Below are 18,265 nucleotides of genomic sequence, written 5' to 3' on the forward strand. Positions count from 1 at the left end.
CAGGGAGGTCGCTGTGGTCTGCCCTCAGATCCTCTAGCCACTGAGCATTGCCGTTATGGGTTGCATCCTTCTCCCATATGCTCTTCCAGTATTGCTCCGTCTCCAGCCTTGGTGGTGCTGTTCTCTTATTGTTCCCTTGCCACTGAGAGTACACCTTTGCTGGTTCTGTGGAGAACAGCTGGTTTATTCTCCTGCCTTCTATCTCTCTGGTGTACCTCCTCAAGCGGCTGGCCAAGGCTGTGAGTCTTTGCTTGGCAGTTTCCAAGGCCTCAGGTATGGACAACTTGCTGTATTTCTTAGGCACCTTATTTGTCGCACCTTTCTGCAACTCCGTTAGTTGGCTAACCTCCCTCCGTGCTACTTTGATCTTGCCCTCTAGCCTCCTTCTCCATGGAGGGTACTGCCCCTTGTGGCTGTTCAACTTGTAGCCAAGCATCTCACTGATCACTGCTGCCGTATTGTAGATCAGCTTGTTAGTGTCGGTAATCGTGGTTGTAGGTATTGCCCGTAGTGCTGCATTAACATCATCTAGCAGACCTTCTGAGGGTACTTCACGTAATCTTGGTAACCGGCTACGGGGGATCCAGGTTTCAAGCTTGGCCATGATCCTATTTTTCAGGTCAGTTCCTCTCGCACTCAACGATCCTTCTCCTATCGCACTTGGGGCTATGTACCCAATCTCGGGTGGGGGTGATGATATCTCCCCCCTGACCTGGCGTCCTGACTCCTCCTTGCCGTAGCATTTGTGTTGTACCTCGTCAATCTCTAGCTGTGAGAGCAGTCCCTTCTTTCGAATGTTGGAACACTGAGCTACTAGTTGTTTCGCCGTCATTGTGGATGTTGGGTATCGAAGAATCCATAGGTCCCTCATCCTATTCATGTAGCCCCTTCCGCCGGGGTTACTTGCGTAGTAGCATTCCAATATATACATATATATATATACATATATATATATATATATACACACACACACACACATATATATATATATATATATATATATATATACACACACACACACACACACACATATATACATATATATATATATATATATATATATATATATATATATATATATATATATATATATATTAGGGGTGCAACGATACACAAAATTCACGGTTCGGTTCGATACTTTGGTGTCACGGTTCGATATTTTTTCGATACAAAAAAAATGTTCATGCCTTTTTAATTTGTCATTTATTAAAATTATAAATATATATTTTAACTCAAAAGTACAGTTTTTAAATTTAACGCTAACCCTTGTGCGTGTTTTTTATTTTGACAGCGAATGCGCACCTGCGGACCACTTATGTGCAGCCCTGGTTATTTAGCTCGTCATATTGCAGCCACAGAAATTCTTTTGTCCATGAAACCATAAAGCTGCACTTTCTTTTTGCCTTATAGTCTGATTTGTCATAACTTCTCCGTTTTGTGGTAAGCTTTTCTTTGGCTGTCACTTCTTCACCCTGACCGGTCTTATTTGGCTCAGCAGAACTGAAATGCTTTTACACGCTCACTCACATAATTTCAGCGATTCTCTGCGCGATCAACCTCTCACATGTTTAAGCTGCGGGAGATTTCACTTGTCATGTTTGCATAGTAAGCTAACGATTAATAAGACGATGTCAGAGGAATTGGTGCGCAAATTATCATTGAAGGAAACGGTTTCCAGGGCCTACTCCGTGGATCGGCTTCCTTCGAGGCGTGGACGTCTATCAGCAGAGAATGTACCTTCACCTATCAGCAGAGAATGTCCCTTAGTCTGTAACACAGTCAAATATATTCAAGCATGCCATTCAGCGTGTTAGTACGAGCTCGGGAGCAGCTTGGGAGAACAAGAAAACAGAGACTGCTTCAGATTGTCTTCCCAAATTGACTCAACTTTATTCACAAGTACAACAGTTTATATAGAGGGTAAAATTCATGAGACAGCAGATTATCAGTTTAAACCAGTACAGACCAAGATAAGGCAGCGTCTTCCTGCCCTTGGCTGAAGAAGCATCCTTTGTGTAGTTTATCAGTTCAGCTACAATTGTGATTATCTCAGCGACATATTTTCAAGGCACAAAACGAAGAGTTCTTTCATTAGTGAAATCTGAAACAAACCATTTGGCCTTCAACAGGCGTCTAAAAGATTAAGAAACTAATGTAGCTGAGGGAGTGATCTCTGTGGTATTTCAACCTTGTACCAGCCTGTGATTCTCACACATCAATTCTTGGGTCAAAGAGAAAAACACTGAAACAAAGGGGCCTTATTGAATGACAGAGTTTTCCTGCATAATGTCACTATAAAACAATATCCAGTAAATGCTACCATGGTACTAAAATACCTAACAGTTCCCCTCTTTTATTATTTTTAAAAATAATAACTCAATAGAAAGGAAAAATCACAAATGTAATAACATAATATAAAAAGTAAATAATAAAATGTAATAGTTCACAACCTAATGTTCAATATACACATCAGGAACATCATTGGTAACATCTGGCACATCCTCAGGATCAATTTGTGCTAATTGCAAATACATTGAAGTAGCTGTACTGGTAGCTATATGGGTTATCATTGAGAATGTGGCTTGCAGAAATGTGAACAGGGTTGCACTTTACAATACGAAATAGTAAATAAAAATCCTAAGGTTAATGCAGTAGATATGATTAATAACCTAAATATATAAAAAACACAGTTCTTCAGTCGTCTCCTGGCCTGGTCCCAGGTTCGAGAGACCCAGTATAAGCGTCGTGTGATGACAATGGGCATTTCATTTTCTCCATTATCAGGATGAAACGAGTCTATCTTTATCAGGTTAGACATTGTGTGGTACTTTCGGCTTTTTATTCCTGTTGGATGTTCGAGTACCTTGCTGTGGCTCTTTCAGGCGTTGTGTGTTAATCAGTGATTGTGTGTGTGTAGGTGTATTGGATCCGGGCGTTGGCTCGCCTGAGTCGTCATCTACTTGATCCGACGCCTTAGGTGGTTTGGTGGGGCTGGTCTTAACCCTGCTGGCATGAATCCACTGAGGTTGTCCGTCTGTTAGGATGCTGGTTCTCGTCACTGCAAGTACAGTCTGGGGGCTGGAACACGCGGCCTCCCTGAGTGCCCTTGGTTTTAGCGACTTCACCAACACCGCATCTCCTTGTCTCCACTGGTGGAACTGTGGAGGGGAAAGGCTGAGAGAGACAAACTTTCTGATAGTTATTATTCAGTGTTTCTACCAGGTTATGAACATAGTCAGACAATGCAGTGTCTATGTCCCCTTCCAATAGCGGTGCCCCTCTGGAGGCTGACCATGGTGTTGGAAACGGTCTTCCCATGATTATTTCAAATGGAGATAATTTGGTTGCTGCGGATGGAGTCATTCTAATCTCGCAGAGGATTTGAGGAAGTAGTTTGATCCAGGTCATTCCTGTTTCTATCATTGCTTTAGTCAGGCGATTTTTTATGGTCCTATTCATTCTTTCTACAACTCCTGAACTCTGAGGATGGTATGGCACATGATATTTCCAGTCTATTGCTAGAGTTTTAGCACACTTTTGAATTACTTCTGATGTGAATGAAGGTCCTCTATCACTGTTAATTTGGTAAGGTATTCCAAATCTGGGTATTATTTCATTGCACAACTTTTGACAGACTACTTCTGCAGTTTCTTTTGATGTTGGGTAAGCTTCTACCCATTTACTAAATTGGTCCACTATTACCAGTAAGTACTTGATGCTTCCTTGTGCTGGCATGTGTGTAAAATCAATTTGTAATGTATGAAATGGGAAATCTGGTTGTGGTAAATGCTGATGTTTTGCTTTTGGTTTTCCTACATTAGTTCGTGCACATGTTAGACAGGTTGCTAATATGCTTTTTACTGCGTGTGATGTTTTCTCGATTACAAATCTTGATTTTATTGCTCCTATTACCCCTCTTTGTCCGACATGACTCACACCGTGAAAATGGCGGACAAGGATTGGCAGTAGTGAAGATGGGAGGGCAATCAAACCCTCAAGGTTTTTGTATAAGCCGTCTCTGTTATCTAAGGTACAATCATTACTTTCCCAGTAAGTGTAATCTAAGGCAGAGGCTTGCTCTTGTATGAATTTTAGGTCAACATTTGTTTCTAAATAGTCTGGGAGTGCGACAAGTGGCAGCTGTAAAGGCAAAGATAATACTTCCTTTCTGGGTGGTTGCTGTGAGGCAGCAGCTGCTTTCGCGGTTACGTCTGCAAGAGCATTTCCCACTGCTTCGTCTGTGTCAGCCGTGCTGTGCCCCTTCGTTTTAACAACTGCAATTGCCGATGGCAGCTGTATAGCCTGCAAAAGTCTTTGAACAAGATCAGAATTAGCGATCGATTTTCCATCAGCAGATGTGAAGCCTCTCTGTCTCCACAATGTGCCAAAGTCATGCACCACACCGAATGCATAACGGCTATCAGTGTAAATTGTTACCCGCTTATCCACATGTAACTCACAGGTGCGTATTAAAGCCATGAGCTCTGCTTTTTGTGCTGAGTGAAATGGTAATGAGTGAGCCTCTAGTATGATGTCAGGCAATGTCACCACCGAATAGCCACAAAGAAATGAGTTGTCATTTGGTTTTGAACAGGACCCGTCCACATAAACAATGACTGAGTCTGGGATTGGTGTCTGCTCTAAGTCTGGGCGTGGTGCTGTGGATTCCTGTATACGTGTCATACAATCATGATCGTCAGGGTCGTCTGAACCATCCTGTCGGTCAGAGGAACACAGCATACGAATAAGTAAGTGTGCTGGCGAATTGGGTGTGCTGTTTGCTTTTATAGTGAGATTTGCTGTTGAAGTCAGTGTAGCTTCATAACCTGAGCGACGTTGTGCGGTCATATGTTGTGTAGTTATGTTTGCTAGAATGGTCGTGACCTGGTGATTGGTGTGTAGAATAGTGTCATGTGAGAATGTGAGCTTCTCGCAGTCCCTTATCATGATAGAGCAAGCTGCTACTGCTCTCAGGCAGGCCGGCATCCCCTGAACTACCGCAGGCAGAGTCAGGCAGACCCAAACAAGGGGCGGAGGTCAGCGCTCCCTGTAATGCATTGAAAGAGGCAGTCATTTCTGTGGACCACAGTATTCGAGGAGGCTTGTCTTTTTTGCAGCATTCACGCAGAATGTGGTCATGAAAAGAACAGTCTGGTATCCACTGTCTGCAATAGTTCACCATGCCTAGGAAGGACAACATTTCCTTCTGTGTAGTGGGCCGAGGGACGGAGGTCACAGCTTTGACCCTGTCTGTAGTCATGGAACGTTGTCCGTGAGACAGTGTGAATCCCAAATATTGAACAGAAGTCTGACAGTACTGCATTTTCTTTGCTGATGCTTTGTGGCCAGTCTGTTGGAGGTGCTGGAGTAGCATGTGTGGCAGTTTGACATAGTTTTTCACTTTCAGCACAGAGGAGGAGATCATCTACATACTGGATCAGAGTACAGCCCTCTGGAGGAATGAAGCCGTCCAGGGTAGCACGTACCACCATTGAGAAAGCCGCAGGGCTGTCTACCATGCCTTGGGGTAAGCAAGTCCATGTGTACTGCTTATCTCTATGTGTAAAAGCAAATATCGGCTGTGTGTCCTCATGCACAGGTACTGAGAAAAAGGCGGAGCACAAATCCACCACAGTAAAATGTGTAGCTGTTGCTGGAATACCTGTCAGTATGCTGGGAACATCTGGGACAAGAGGAGGTAGAGGCATAATGACTGCATTAATTTGCCTTAAGTCTTGTGTGAAACGCCATACGCCAGGTTTGTTAGGCTTTGGCACAGGATTGACAGGAGTGTTATATGGAGATACTGTGGGCTTTATTACTCCAGCTGTCAATAAATCTCCTATGATGATGTCTAAGGCTGCGGCTTTTTCAGCGGAAATGGGATATTGCTTGACATATACCGGCTTGTTGTTTTTCAGCTGAGCATGATAAGGTGTACAGTCAATAAATCCTACATCATTCTCACCTCTTGACCATAATGTCATGTTTTGATATTCAGCTGGCAATGTGACAGCAGAGATAGTACAGTGTATGGGGTAGGTTAGATCTATGTGTCGACATGGTGCAGTAATGTCATAGCCTATGTCTGAGTTATGCGACAAAACCACTGTTCGGCCTTCACTGGTGTGAGCAGTTATCATGTTGTTGAACAGTGTGAGAGAAACAAATATGTGGCTTCCAGGCATGGGGCTACCTGGTAACGGTGTTTGCACATGTTTTTGACACAGAGTGTGACGTGGGGTACCAGTCAGATGGATATTGAGTTCATTCTCCGCTGAGGCGTCCAGCTGACACAGAGGCTGTTCCTTCTCCATGGTGTCGGTGCATAGGGCAGAGAAAACATAGCTGTTATCAGTATCTACAAACATTTCACCCTTTGTGTTAAATGAAATACACAAGTTCATTTTTGCCATTAAATCTCTGCCTAATAGATTCACAGGCGAGTTTGGAATAATTATGAATGGATGATATGTAATTTCATCTGGTTTTGGGCCCCAGCGTGTTTTTAGAGAATGAGTTTTGGGGCATTGCACTAGAGTTCCGTTTATTCCCATGGTGTTGATGCACACAGAGGAAACAGGCCCACTATAGAATTTTCCAGACAGTGAACTTTTAGTGGCTCCACTGTCAACTAAAAAGGAATAAATCTTTTCACCTATTTCTATATCTAACATGGGCAAGCTTTCTGTGTTACGGGACAATTGCAAATGCAGCATCGTGTGTAGTGCTTCACACTGTCCCTCGTCTTCACCTGGGCCTCCCTATTGTCGGTCCAGTCTTTCGTTATCATATGGGTGGGGATTAAAATGTGGATTATAAGGTTGCTCCCTAAGTGCAAAAGGGCCATTATTTTGATGTGATTCCTGTCTGCGTTGCCAGTTACCTTGTCTGTAAGAGCTCTGCTGACGCCTAGTGGCAGGAGCTGGTCCTGTGTTTTGTGGTTGAGACCTATGTGCTGCTGATTTGCATTCCCTCCTCCAGTGTCCTATTTTTCCACAGTAAAAACATACGTCTCCACTCCTATCTCTCCTTCTGAGATCTCCCTGCTGCGCTTGTTGAAGGGACGGGGCCCCTGCATACATCATTTTTTCACTTTCCTCTGAGCCTTCAACATCAAAATTTAACATCATTCTAACATTTTTAGCCTTCGTGCTGTTGGGAAAAAGATCTGCACCGGCTTTCGTTTTGACAAGTGTGATAAAGTTCTTTATCTTCATGTCATAGAGATTATCAGTGGCAGTCAGCTTCAATAGTTGTGAACATTCTGGATGAATATTGTTTAAGAATGTTGTTATGAAAATCTGATCATTTCCTCCTTCAGGCATGCATGCCTCATTAGTCCAGCAGTGTGTGAAACGTTTCATAAACACTAGAATGGATTCATCTGGCTTTTGCTTACACATGGTTACTGCATTTAAATCAATTTTATCTCTAGACATTGTGAGCAGAAATTTCTTTAGATTTTGAAAAAAGGCTGTGATTTTGTCATCGTTTATCCACAAAAACGAGGTGGTGTTGGCTGCTTGGTCATTTTTAGGGTCTAGTTCCTCTACTTCTTCAATAAGCTGAGATTCAGTCACACCTGGAATTCGTTGACATAATATATATCTATAGTCAGGCCCACCCAAGTGGTGGTCCGCTATTTGTGATTTTATATTTTATTTTTTTCGGTTTTACAGTTAATTTTGATTTTTTATCGGACCCGTCTAAGGTCTTTGAATTATTCTGACCCATGGTCAGTGATTTCCAGAGGGGTTTAGACGCTTGAAGGATTTAAGTTAGTTTTATTTTGCTGTGGCACACCTGAGGTTACTTGATTTTTTGCTAGCAATTTTATCTTTTTAGTGAGCAACTTCTCACTTTTTAACGAGCAACTTCTCGTTTTATGACCACAGGCAACTTCCTGTGTCCTTTCTGCTTTTATTTACAAAACAACAGGCAACTTCCTGTGTTTCTATGTGGGCCACTAACAAAGGCTCCTCAGTGTATCCCACTTGTTACTATGTGGGCCACCGAAGAAGGCCTCGTCAGCGTATCCCGTTTCTATGTGGATCACTGAGAAAGGCATAACACAGTCTTATAAAATAAAAGACGAGTGCCTACCTTCATCAGGATCCCACTTCTGACACCAAAATTGAAGGAAACGGTTTCCAGGGCCTACTCCGTGGATCGGCTTCCTTCGAGGCGTGGACGTCTATCAGCAGAGAATGTACCTTCACCTATCAGCAGAGAATGTCCCTTAGTCTGTAACACAGTCAAATATATTCTCAAGTAATATTCAAGCATGCCATTCAGCGTGTTAGTACGAGCTCGGGAGCAGCTTGGGAGAACAAGAAAACAGAGACTGCTTCAGATTGTCTTCCCAAATTGACTCAACTTTATTCACAAGTACAACAGTTTATATAGAGGGTAAAATTCATGAGACAGCAGATTATCAGTTTAAACCAGTACAGACCAAGATAAGGCAGCGTCTTCCTGCCCTTGGCTGAAGAAGCATCCTTTGTGTAGTTTATCAGTTCAGCTACAATTGTGATTATCTCAGCGACATATTTTCAAGGCACAAAACGAAGAGTTCTTTCATTAGTGAAATCTGAAACAAACCATTTGGCCTTCAACAGGCGTCTAAAAGATTAAGAAACTAATGTAGCTGAGGGAGTGATCTCTGTGGTATTTCAACCTTGTACCAGCCTGTGATTCTCACACATCAATTCTTGGGTCAAAGAGAAAAACACTGAAACAAAGGGGCCTTATTGAATGACAGAGTTTTCCTGCATAATGTCACTATAAAACAATATCCAGTAAATGCTACCATGGTACTAAAATACCTAACAATCATCACTCACAGATCAGTGCTGTCGCTCTCTATACACAGTTCGCACGATTGCAAAGTGAAAGCAAAAAAACAAGCGCAAATTCAAACGCGATTTCAATATGTCACATATTGACAGTGGCTCACCGATGCCAATGACATAATTACCCAGCTACATTTCTGAAAGAATGCAAAAGCATTGACATATATTTTTCCTTCCTACAATAGCCCGACGGGCAGGGAAGAGATAGATTTTGGTAGCCCGACTGGAAAAATCGCTAGCTCCGGGACGTCGGGCTAGCGATATTGCAAGCCCTGTATCTGATTGAGGAATCACTCATCTTTGGAAAAGAGAGTTTATTACAGAGAAATGGCTCTTTCCAAAATAAAAGCTATACTATCCGCTTCTTCTGGGCTATATTCTCAGCAGCATAAGGAGAATCATGTGCTAACAGCTGTCTAAATGACTCGGCTAAAGTTAGTAGCATGCTTGTTGTTTTTGTCTTTGCACTAGGATGATGTCGGCGTAAATGTGCAGTCATATTCGTTGTGTTCCCACTAGTGCTTTCAGGTTAATCTCGTTGAAATGACCTTAGCGCCACAACACGGCAAATCTCCGTTAACGAGCTACCGCCGATCGCTCCGTGCATGGGGCTAGACGGCCAACACGTTAACGAGCTAACTGCGCTAACACACTAGTTCACACCAATGTAATTGAGCATTGCATGGCACATCCAACATACTGTTTTACTTTAGTCCATGACTCGCTTACCTTCAGGGTCATACGTCACATGAAAACCAAAATAATTCCAAACGCCAGATCTGAATGAGGGTGGGGGAGGTCCATGTTAAAAGGAGAGCTTAACTTCTGTCTTGCTAGCTTGCCCTGCGCTCTTCCTTCTGACTATGCTGTCTGTGTTGAGCGCTCAGTGGATCTGCGCTGGACAGTGCAGCCTAGTCGGAGTAGTCGAACGCAGATTCACTGAGCGCTCAACACAGACAGCATCGTCAGAAGGAAAATTGATAAAATAAATTACAAATGTTGTATTGTTCGATACATATGCGTACCGAACCGAAAGCACTGTATCGAACGGTTCAATATCGATACGAATATCGTTGCACCCCTAATATATATATATATATATATATATATATATATATATACACACACACACACATATCACTGACTTTCAGCTTGTTGTGTTTGTGGATATATGACTGACTTTAATTATTAAACATTCGCACATAAATAAGTGACGTCATATTCAGCACTTTTGACAGTTCACTCTTCGGCCGCTCCATCTTATTAGGGAAAGTCCACATACATAAATGTAAATTTCAAAACTCAACCCCATCATTTAATTTGTTTTTGATTGAAACTGAATATTACTTAAACTCTCTTAAACTTCCAATAAAAAAGGTTTATCATTGATTGAAGTTCATTCAGAAATGTTTAAGGAATGAGCTGTCACAACTTTCAAGTACAAAGTTGTTATGAAGTCTGTCACATTCCCCCCTTTTTTTCTTTTTTATCCTTTATTTAATTATCCTTCTTATTTCATTGTACTGTATATTGTTACTCTTATTTGCCTTGTATGTCTACTGTACAAACTGAACTGGAATGACTGACTGTTCGCTTTATAAGTTCAATAAAGTTTGGAAACAAAAAAAACCTCTTCGGCCGCTCCCTTCTGCCGTATTTTGCGGCAAAATTATCCACACCCACTGCCGCGCTATGAATTGTGGGATATATGGGACCACGAAGCGTGCACCGGACCACGCTTGATATTTGGGGAAATCGACGGCGCATTTGGAGTATGCATTTGAAGTGCACTTCGAATTGGGACAGCCGTCGTCGCGTGGCGGTGACGTAACCGCACTTGAAATGCGTACTTCAAGCGTGCAGACCCTGAATTGGGACACAGCCGATGTGATGGGTTATCCTTGATGGAGATGAGTGTGACCTCTGACCCTCACTGACTCAAACACCTCCAAATTCTGACCAAAGATGCTTCCAGGCTTTTGGATTAGTGTTTAAATCTTGCTGGCAGTGATGCTGCCCCTTCAGCAGACAGCAGCAGAATAGATGCACTCTCTACCACAGGATGTTAGAAGATCTCCAGCATCTTGCTGCACACATTAAAGGATCTGAGCTTCCTTAGAAAGTAGAGTCAGCTCATCCCCTTCTTGTACACAGCATCACCGTTGGGCCTTCAGTCCAATCTGTCATTCAGGTGACTGTGGTAACCCTGTATTACTAACCACCACATTAGACAGGTTGGCCCACAGCCGTACAAACTGAGGCCTCTCAGACAGATAGTGAGGAATACAAGATACAGCAGAATGGATCCATCCTGGGTTGTATCCGCAGCTCATGGTGTTGCTGTAGTAATGGCCTGGAGGATAATTTCTTGGCATGGTTTGTGGCCCTTAGTATCAAATGAGCATTGCTTAAATGCCACAGCCTGCCTGAGTACTGTTGGTGACCATGTCCACCCCTTTGGGGGATAGCACACCATGTCACAAAGCTCAGATAATCTGAGACTGGTTTTTTGAACATGACAATGAGTTCACTGTACTTAAACGGCCTCCACAATCACCAGATGTCAATCCAATTGAGCACCTTTGGGAGATGGTGACAAATCTGCAGGAACTGTGTGATGTTATGATGTCCACATGGGCCACAGTCTCTGAGGAAATGTTTTCAGCATCTCGTTGAATTGTTGGTACAAAGAATTCAATCAGTACTAACAAAGTGTACAAAGGTTACAAAGTGTTTTGAGTGAAAGCAGAATACTGGTACTGTCACACTGGTGCCTATCCCAGCTGTCTTAGGGCAAGAGGCAGGGTACACCCTGGACAGGTCGCCAGTCTGTCACAGGGCTAACACATAGACACAGATAACCAATCACACTCACGGGAAATTTAGTTACCAGTTAACCTAACCCCACTAACTGCATGTCTTTGGATTGTGGGAGGAAGCCGGGGTACTCAGAGAAAACTCACGCAAACACGGGGAGAACATGCAAACTCCACACAGAAAGACCTCGGCCTGATGGTGGAACTGAACTCAGGACCTTCTTGCTGTGAGGCAACAGTGCTAACAACTGTGCCACCCTGCAAAATTTATTTATATTGCATAGATGAGCAAACATGAGCACATTACCCCTGTTCTTGCCTCCTTACACTGGTTGCCTGTCCATTTTAGAATTCATTTTAAAATTTTATTGCTTGCTTTTAAAGTCTTAAATGGCCTGGCTCCTTCTTACCTGTCAGACCTTTTACACCAATACACTCCACAAAGGTCTCTCAGATCATCTGACCAGTCACTCCTTGCTGTCCCCATGTCGAGACTGAAACACCGAGGGGACCGAGCTTTCGCTGTTGTGGCCCCCAAACTATGGAACAAACTGCCCCTCCATATTAGGCTGGCCTCAACACTTGAAATGTTTAAATCACTTTTAAAAAACACACTTTTTTTCAAAGGCTTTCTAGGAGTATTATCAGAGTCAGTTTGTAGTCAGTTTTTAGTCAGCTGTTGGTCATTCTTAATCTTTTTACTTTGTTAATCTTATTCATATTGTTTATTCTACTCATGTTTTGATATTTAATATATACACTGATTTATTTTTATCTTCTTTTTCAATTATATATTTATTTTGTTTATTGATTTCATTGTATGCTTAATGTATGGTTTTTAACTGCTATCTCTGTTTTATTATTGGAAAGCACTTTGGTCAACTTTGTTGTTTTTAAAGTGCTATATAAATAAAGTTGGATTGGATAAATGCCAGAATAGAGGTGAGTGTCTAACATGAGGCACCAACTTTTACAGCAGGCTAGAATTTCTATAAGGACTCCAGTGATGTCCACCACCTCAGTTTGAAGACATGAATCAGTCCACTGTGCTAAAAATCAATTGCCTGGTTTCATTTTGAAGGAATATTCCGGAACTTTTATTTTTATTGTCGCTGAATATTAAATAGCTATAACCACACACGCAGTTATGGTTTGACTTTTGAAAGTTCAAATCCAGCAATACTGATGTCTTTAAGATTTCTTCATCACACTGCAGATCATTACCGACATGAAACTACGGACGCCATAAAACTGGGACCATCCCTGATCTCTGTTATTTACTCGAGCTCGTCTGATATTATGGCAGCTCACGTAAACACAGCGCACATGAGTGGCCGTTTTAGCAATAACCGTAAAAGCAAATCCCAAGTATTCTAAACAGCTAGCTGTCATTAGCTCAGCGGCTAACAAACAACTCATCACATCTCACTGGAACATCTCACGGCTCAACATTAAACTTCAGAGAGGTGACAGTCATGTTGCCGCAGGTACTGATAACGTGCACTGCCTACAGTTCTTTTAATAATCGACATACCTTCACTACGAGAGAGAAAAGTCAACGTCTGTTTAAAGTAAAGCGCGATTGTTAGCGCGTCACAATGACGTGTAGAATGCGACGGACAACCAACCGCTGTAGGACCCCACGGTGTGTAACCATGCAGATGCCAGGCTGAAAGTAACAACAGGGAGTCTTTGCTATAAACCGCGTCTTGTTTAGATTGCCAACCCTGTAAAGACATTGAACGGTAAGTCATCAAAGTGTTTTGTTAAAGCTGAAGGCTGACGACGAAAGCTGAACACATGGTTAGTTGACAGTTGCGGATTTGATCGATCTTCACGTGTTCAAGTGCCACGCGCGGTGTTTTGCTCCAGCGAGTGTTAGACAACAAAACAACATTACCGCTTTAACTTATTTTGGAAGGTAAGCTCTAAAATATGAATCGACAAAGCAAAATAAGTCAGTATAAATTTTTTATTCGATTCCATTTTACAGTTATTAATGGTATCAAAATGTATAACAATAATACTTCGCATGAAACAGAGATGTCGTGTTTTGGTGGTGGTCCGAACTTCTGCCCAGAGTGTGGGAATGTTCTTCCTCTCCCAGGAATACCGGACGTAGTGTGCTGCCCCGGCTGCTCCTTTAGGATCCCTGTATCAGGTAAATTCCATATCAGAGTTTATGTGTGAGCATGAGCAGCAGAGATTTTGCTGCTATCTCACTTTTTGTTTTTCTCATTTCGCTTCCATCTTGATATTCCTGTGATATTTATACAGCCTGTACAAATGAAGTGGCAGAGCAGCTATCTGAGAGCTATCTGCTGTCCATCTTTGGATCATTTTAGTTTCTTGCAGCAAGTGATTGTATTTTTATAAGCTCAATATACAGTATTGTGGCAAACGGATTCACTCACTCATCCAAATCACTGAATTTGGTGTTTCAGTCACTTCCATGGTCACAGGTGAATAAAATCAAGCATCCAGGCATGCAGCCCGCCTCTACAAACATTTGTGAAAGTATGGGTCGCTCTCAGGAGCTCAGTGAGTTCCAGCATGGTAACGTGATAGGATGCCACTACATGTGGCCTTCAGATTAAATCAGAACAGTGTGCAAAGAGCTTCATGGGATGGGTTTCCGTGACCACCAGCTGCATCCAAGCCTTACATCACCAAATGCAATGCAAAGTGCTGGATGCAGTGGTGTAAAGCACGTGGACTCTAGACCAGTGGAGACCTGTTCTCTGGATTGATGAATCACGCCTCTATTTCTGGCTATCCGATAGATGAGTCTGGGTTTGGTGGTAGCCAGGAGAGCGGTTCTTATCTGAATGCATTGAGCCAAGTCTAAAGTTTGGTGGAGGGGGGGTTTATGGTGTGGGGTTGTTTTTAAGGATACTGCACTGATAACACATTAGTGAGTGATAAGTGCACAGATGATTTCTTCTCTGCTTATTCAGAGTTCTCAGGTCAGGAGATCTATTCTGCCGTGGTGTTTAACCCTGTGGAGCAGACGGCTGTGTCTCAGGATGAGGAGGACTCTGAAATGAAGGGTGCTGTGGTAAGTGCTGCCTGTTTGCTGCCTGCTGAGTGTACTGCATGATGCCAACAGCTCTGTGTGCTACTAATAAGCTCTCTGCTTCCTGTAGATTGACAGGCGCTGCTCTCGTTGCAACAAAGAGGGTATGATTTACCATACCAGGCAGATGAGGTCTGCAGATGAAGGACAGACAGTCTTTTTCACCTGCACACACTGCAGGTAATCATCATGAGGTCACCATATGTTGCTGCTGTTGTGATTGTTTGCTCATCGTTTCATTTTGTCATTGTAGGTATCAAGAGAAGGAGGACTCCTAAGAAGAGGGTCCTTTGCATCTCCCCCCTCCTGCTTACTCAGCTATTGTTGAAGACTGCACAAAAACCAGTTTAAACAGAGCTTACAGTAACCTTTATTTTAAACTTGAGTTTGTACAGTTAGGATTGAACAACATTTAAGTTTATGTGACTGTTGTACAGCTGACCACGTCAATAAAAACTTATTAAAGCAGCATTCCTGTTTTTCTCTTTGGCTGCTTGGATGCACAGCGCTGATATATAGTCGGCAGAAAGTTGTGTGTGAATAAACTCAAGCAGGATTTCAGCAACACCATATTCTTGTCCTGATGGAGCCCCCACTAATTCATGTAACTGAATCAGAACAGGTGAAGCAATATTGAAATGTATCAGCTTTATTTTGTACAGGTTTTTTTTCTGCACTAAATAAACTTTGTATATTGTTTAGGTGATCAAAACAAACAAATGTGTGCTTACAGCTAAATGTATCCATATTTAATGCCTTTTAGGTTTCTAGTATTTAACGTCTGTCTATGAGCTGACACAGCTAACATGGCCTGTTTGGCTGAAGGTTGCAGCAGATACAGGAATAATGTCCATAACCAAAGACATCAGTAACAACTCTGACTGAGACCACTTAGGGCACTGATTGAAGGAATCAAGGGCGTAGATTTGGTTTTGGCGTTGGTGGGGACGGATGATTCAGCCACCGAACCCTGCCCTGTTTCCTTTTTTTCCTTTTTGTCTTTGCTTCTTGATAAAAAAGGAGAAATATACTTGCCTACACATGCTATTCTACATGCTTTTAAACCATTTAAAATCACAATTCATAGTTTTACATGTGAATGATATAATGTTAAATTACTATTTAAAAAAATGACTAAGTATTTTAGACTTTAGTTTACTTCAGCCATATTCCATATAAATCAGGTATCATACAAAAATAAAAAATAGCTTCAAATACAGTCATGACAATAAAAGAATATGACTTTAAGACTTAACAGCATTACTTCAGTTACACCAACATCTCTGATACATCAGCACTAAGGGAACACTGAATGACCTGCTGGTTTCTGTCCATAAAACTACTCATCTAAGATTACCACAAAGTAAAAGATCTCTCAGCAAAATTATGCAACATTTTAGGCACTATTGCCCCGATTAACTCGGTGAGCTGGGACTTTTTATTCTCAACATGAACTACTGTTACAGCTACTGGTGTCCCACACAACAACTCAATGTCCACTATGTGAAGCAGCCAAACACAGGCCTGCTCCTCTCACTAACAGAGATAAACTGCTGACATGTTTGTTTTACATCTATACTGTCCAGTCTCTCCTGGTGGACACACAGCAGCATTGTTTAATCTCATTTGAGTCATTGTTGACCTTAGCCATGTTTTTAGTCTTCTGAGAGCACTGAAGCTTCTTTCAGCCTCAGTACCTGCGTTTTATCCTCAGATTACAATTATTATTCTGTGCTTGATGTGCCTCACCTTTGGCCCTGGCTCCTCCCCTCTGACTGCACTAGGACATATTGCCACCTGATAAAATAACACATGATTCGTGCCATATAAAAAGTGAGACGTGTCAATTCAGATTCTTTGTCAAACATACACTAATGAATCAATTTACATCAGCAGCCTAACAATTGTCATGATAATAAATACTAGTTAATCTATAGCACCAAATCATCATCAGTCACCTGTGAGCTCGCCTCTTCACCTCTGTCTGAGCTACAACATGGCAGAGCTGCCTCTGTCACCTGATCAATAACAGTGAGACACTCCACATACATGCAGTCACACATGTGCTTCAAATACAGTCATGAACCAACAAGTCATCATTTCACCTGTGATCTTGTGTCACCATTGCTCTCTGAGCTTTGTGTTGCTTCTTCTGTCACCTGACAAATAGGACAAACATGACAATAAGAATAAAATGTGCAGCTGCTTCAGTGTTTCTGTCAATTTGTGCAGATCTTGACTCATCAGTGATGTTTGTAGTGTGAGTGCATTTTTAAAACAATTTGTGCAAACTGCACTACAAGGTGGAATATTTGCAAAATCATGACTACCTCATGATATATTGTCTCAAAAATTAACCCTATGAATATGTCAGTACCATTAGGATGAAATTTTAACATTAGATGTATAACTTTAACAGCCTCTGTGAACTAATATCCTGGCTGCTCGAGGCTGCCATTTTCTCTGACAGTTTCAATTAAAATTAGAAATGCTGCTCTGAGACTGAGAGAACTAACAGTGCTGCATGTTGTGCAGTTAGTTTCCCAAACATGTTATTCATGGTTACATACAGTTTTAGACTGATGTGGGCCAAAGCCTGGCATAGCCTGTAACGTTATTATGATGGACACATTTTATGAGTGAGCTTGACTTTAAGCGACTCACAGGTTTCTTTGAAAAACACTTTCTTATATCCAGGTTCTTCCTTTTTGCTGCCGTCCTCCTCTCCTCCTGGCAGCGCAGGCTTGCAGCTGCTAAAACTAAACAGAGCTCCCTGAATGGCACAGCCAATCACATTGGCCATATTTGTTACATTAGGTAGGACTCCAGTAGAAGTAATTTAACTTATTCTGCACCGCTGGTTGAATGAGACGCTGACAGTTTTCCCCCCCATTCTATCGCGTTTGTTTTTTTTACTCGAAGAGTTTAAATTATTGGTGGGGACAATTCAATAATTGCTGGATATTGGTGGGGACATGTTCCTTCCGTCTATGCCCTTGGAAGGAATTAATAAACATAACATGACCAGATAATGTGCGATTGAATACAAGGAGTCTTTTCACCTGGATTCAAATATGAAAGTTTGTCACATTGTTAATCAAGTATATAACTGCCCCTTCTAATTTTCTTCTATAATTAATGATTTTTCGCCATTTGCTGATCACAAATCAGGATTGTGTGCAGGTGATTAACAGAAATGTAGGACAAACTACCCCCACATAAACTAAAAGGTGTCAAATGAAAGGAAAATAGGGTCACAATATCTTTTATTTGCAATAACATTTTGTTCTTGAAACCTTTGTTTACAGTTGTCACTCTGTGAAGGTATTCAGAGGACAACTGAAGAGCGTTTCTTTGCCTTGAGACACTGGTGCGTATCTTCTGCAGTTTGTTTTGCTCAGCAGGACATTTCTTCTTTGTAAGAATGTACAAGCTCTCTGATAGCTTTATTTTGTTGGCCATCTTCACTTGTGTTGACATTGAAGACTTTAAATGAGCTAGCTCTTTATTACAAAAAT

General features: G+C 41.9%; 3 protein-coding genes across 3 annotated transcripts in view; 1 reads left to right on the forward strand and 2 right to left on the reverse strand.

Moving 5' to 3' along the window:
• ddx39b (DEAD (Asp-Glu-Ala-Asp) box polypeptide 39B) overlaps window positions 1-12,389 on the reverse strand; it is a 31,195-nt gene extending 18,806 nt beyond the window's left edge. Inside the window, exon 1 of the mRNA XM_085377180.1 lies at window positions 12,082-12,389. Within this exon, the coding sequence (XP_085233306.1) occupies window positions 12,082-12,158 (77 nt within the window). The 5' untranslated portion in view covers window positions 12,159-12,389. The remainder of the gene's footprint in view (window positions 1-12,081) is intronic.
• On the reverse strand, window positions 4,697-13,264 carry LOC146614123 (uncharacterized). The gene is made up of 3 exons (XM_085377577.1): window positions 13,206-13,264; window positions 5,246-8,222; window positions 4,697-4,716 (listed from the first exon to the last, which is right to left on the reverse strand). Exons 2-3 carry the CDS (start codon window positions 6,717-6,719, stop codon window positions 4,697-4,699), a joined length of 1,494 nt encoding a protein of 497 aa, XP_085233703.1. The 5' UTR covers window positions 6,720-8,222; window positions 13,206-13,264.
• A 60-nt stretch (window positions 13,265-13,324) lies between these two features.
• Window positions 13,325-15,212, forward strand: polr1h (RNA polymerase I subunit H). The gene is made up of 5 exons (XM_085378326.1): window positions 13,325-13,592; window positions 13,713-13,832; window positions 14,629-14,729; window positions 14,818-14,927; window positions 15,001-15,212. Exons 2-5 carry the CDS (start codon window positions 13,715-13,717, stop codon window positions 15,023-15,025), a joined length of 354 nt encoding a protein of 117 aa, XP_085234452.1. The 5' UTR covers window positions 13,325-13,592; window positions 13,713-13,714; the 3' UTR covers window positions 15,026-15,212.
• The last annotated feature ends 3,053 nt before the right edge of the window (window positions 15,213-18,265 follow it).

This window comes from Diplotaxodon limnothrissa, linkage group LG18 (genome assembly GCF_057381915.1).
Source record: "Diplotaxodon limnothrissa isolate DT_005_m linkage group LG18, D_limnothrissa_male_GT1.1, whole genome shotgun sequence".
NCBI classification, from domain to species: domain Eukaryota; kingdom Metazoa; phylum Chordata; class Actinopteri; order Cichliformes; family Cichlidae; genus Diplotaxodon; species Diplotaxodon limnothrissa.

Excerpts from the sequence above, each read along its gene's own strand:
- LOC146614123 (XM_085377577.1), bottom strand. The coding sequence starts at position 6,719 with ATGCTGCATTTGCAATTGTCCCGTAACACAGAAAGCTTGCCCATGTTA. Across the intron at positions 4,717-5,245 it reads GTTCCATGACTACAGACAGG|GATGGTTCAGACGACCCTGA; the intron begins GTCAAAGCTGTG and ends TCTGACCGACAG.
- polr1h (XM_085378326.1), top strand. The coding sequence starts at position 13,715 with ATGTCGTGTTTTGGTGGTGGTCCGAACTTCTGCCCAGAGTGTGGGAAT. Across the intron at positions 14,730-14,817 it reads CTGAAATGAAGGGTGCTGTG|ATTGACAGGCGCTGCTCTCG; the intron begins GTAAGTGCTGCC and ends TGCTTCCTGTAG. Across the intron at positions 14,928-15,000 it reads TTCACCTGCACACACTGCAG|GTATCAAGAGAAGGAGGACT; the intron begins GTAATCATCATG and ends TTGTCATTGTAG.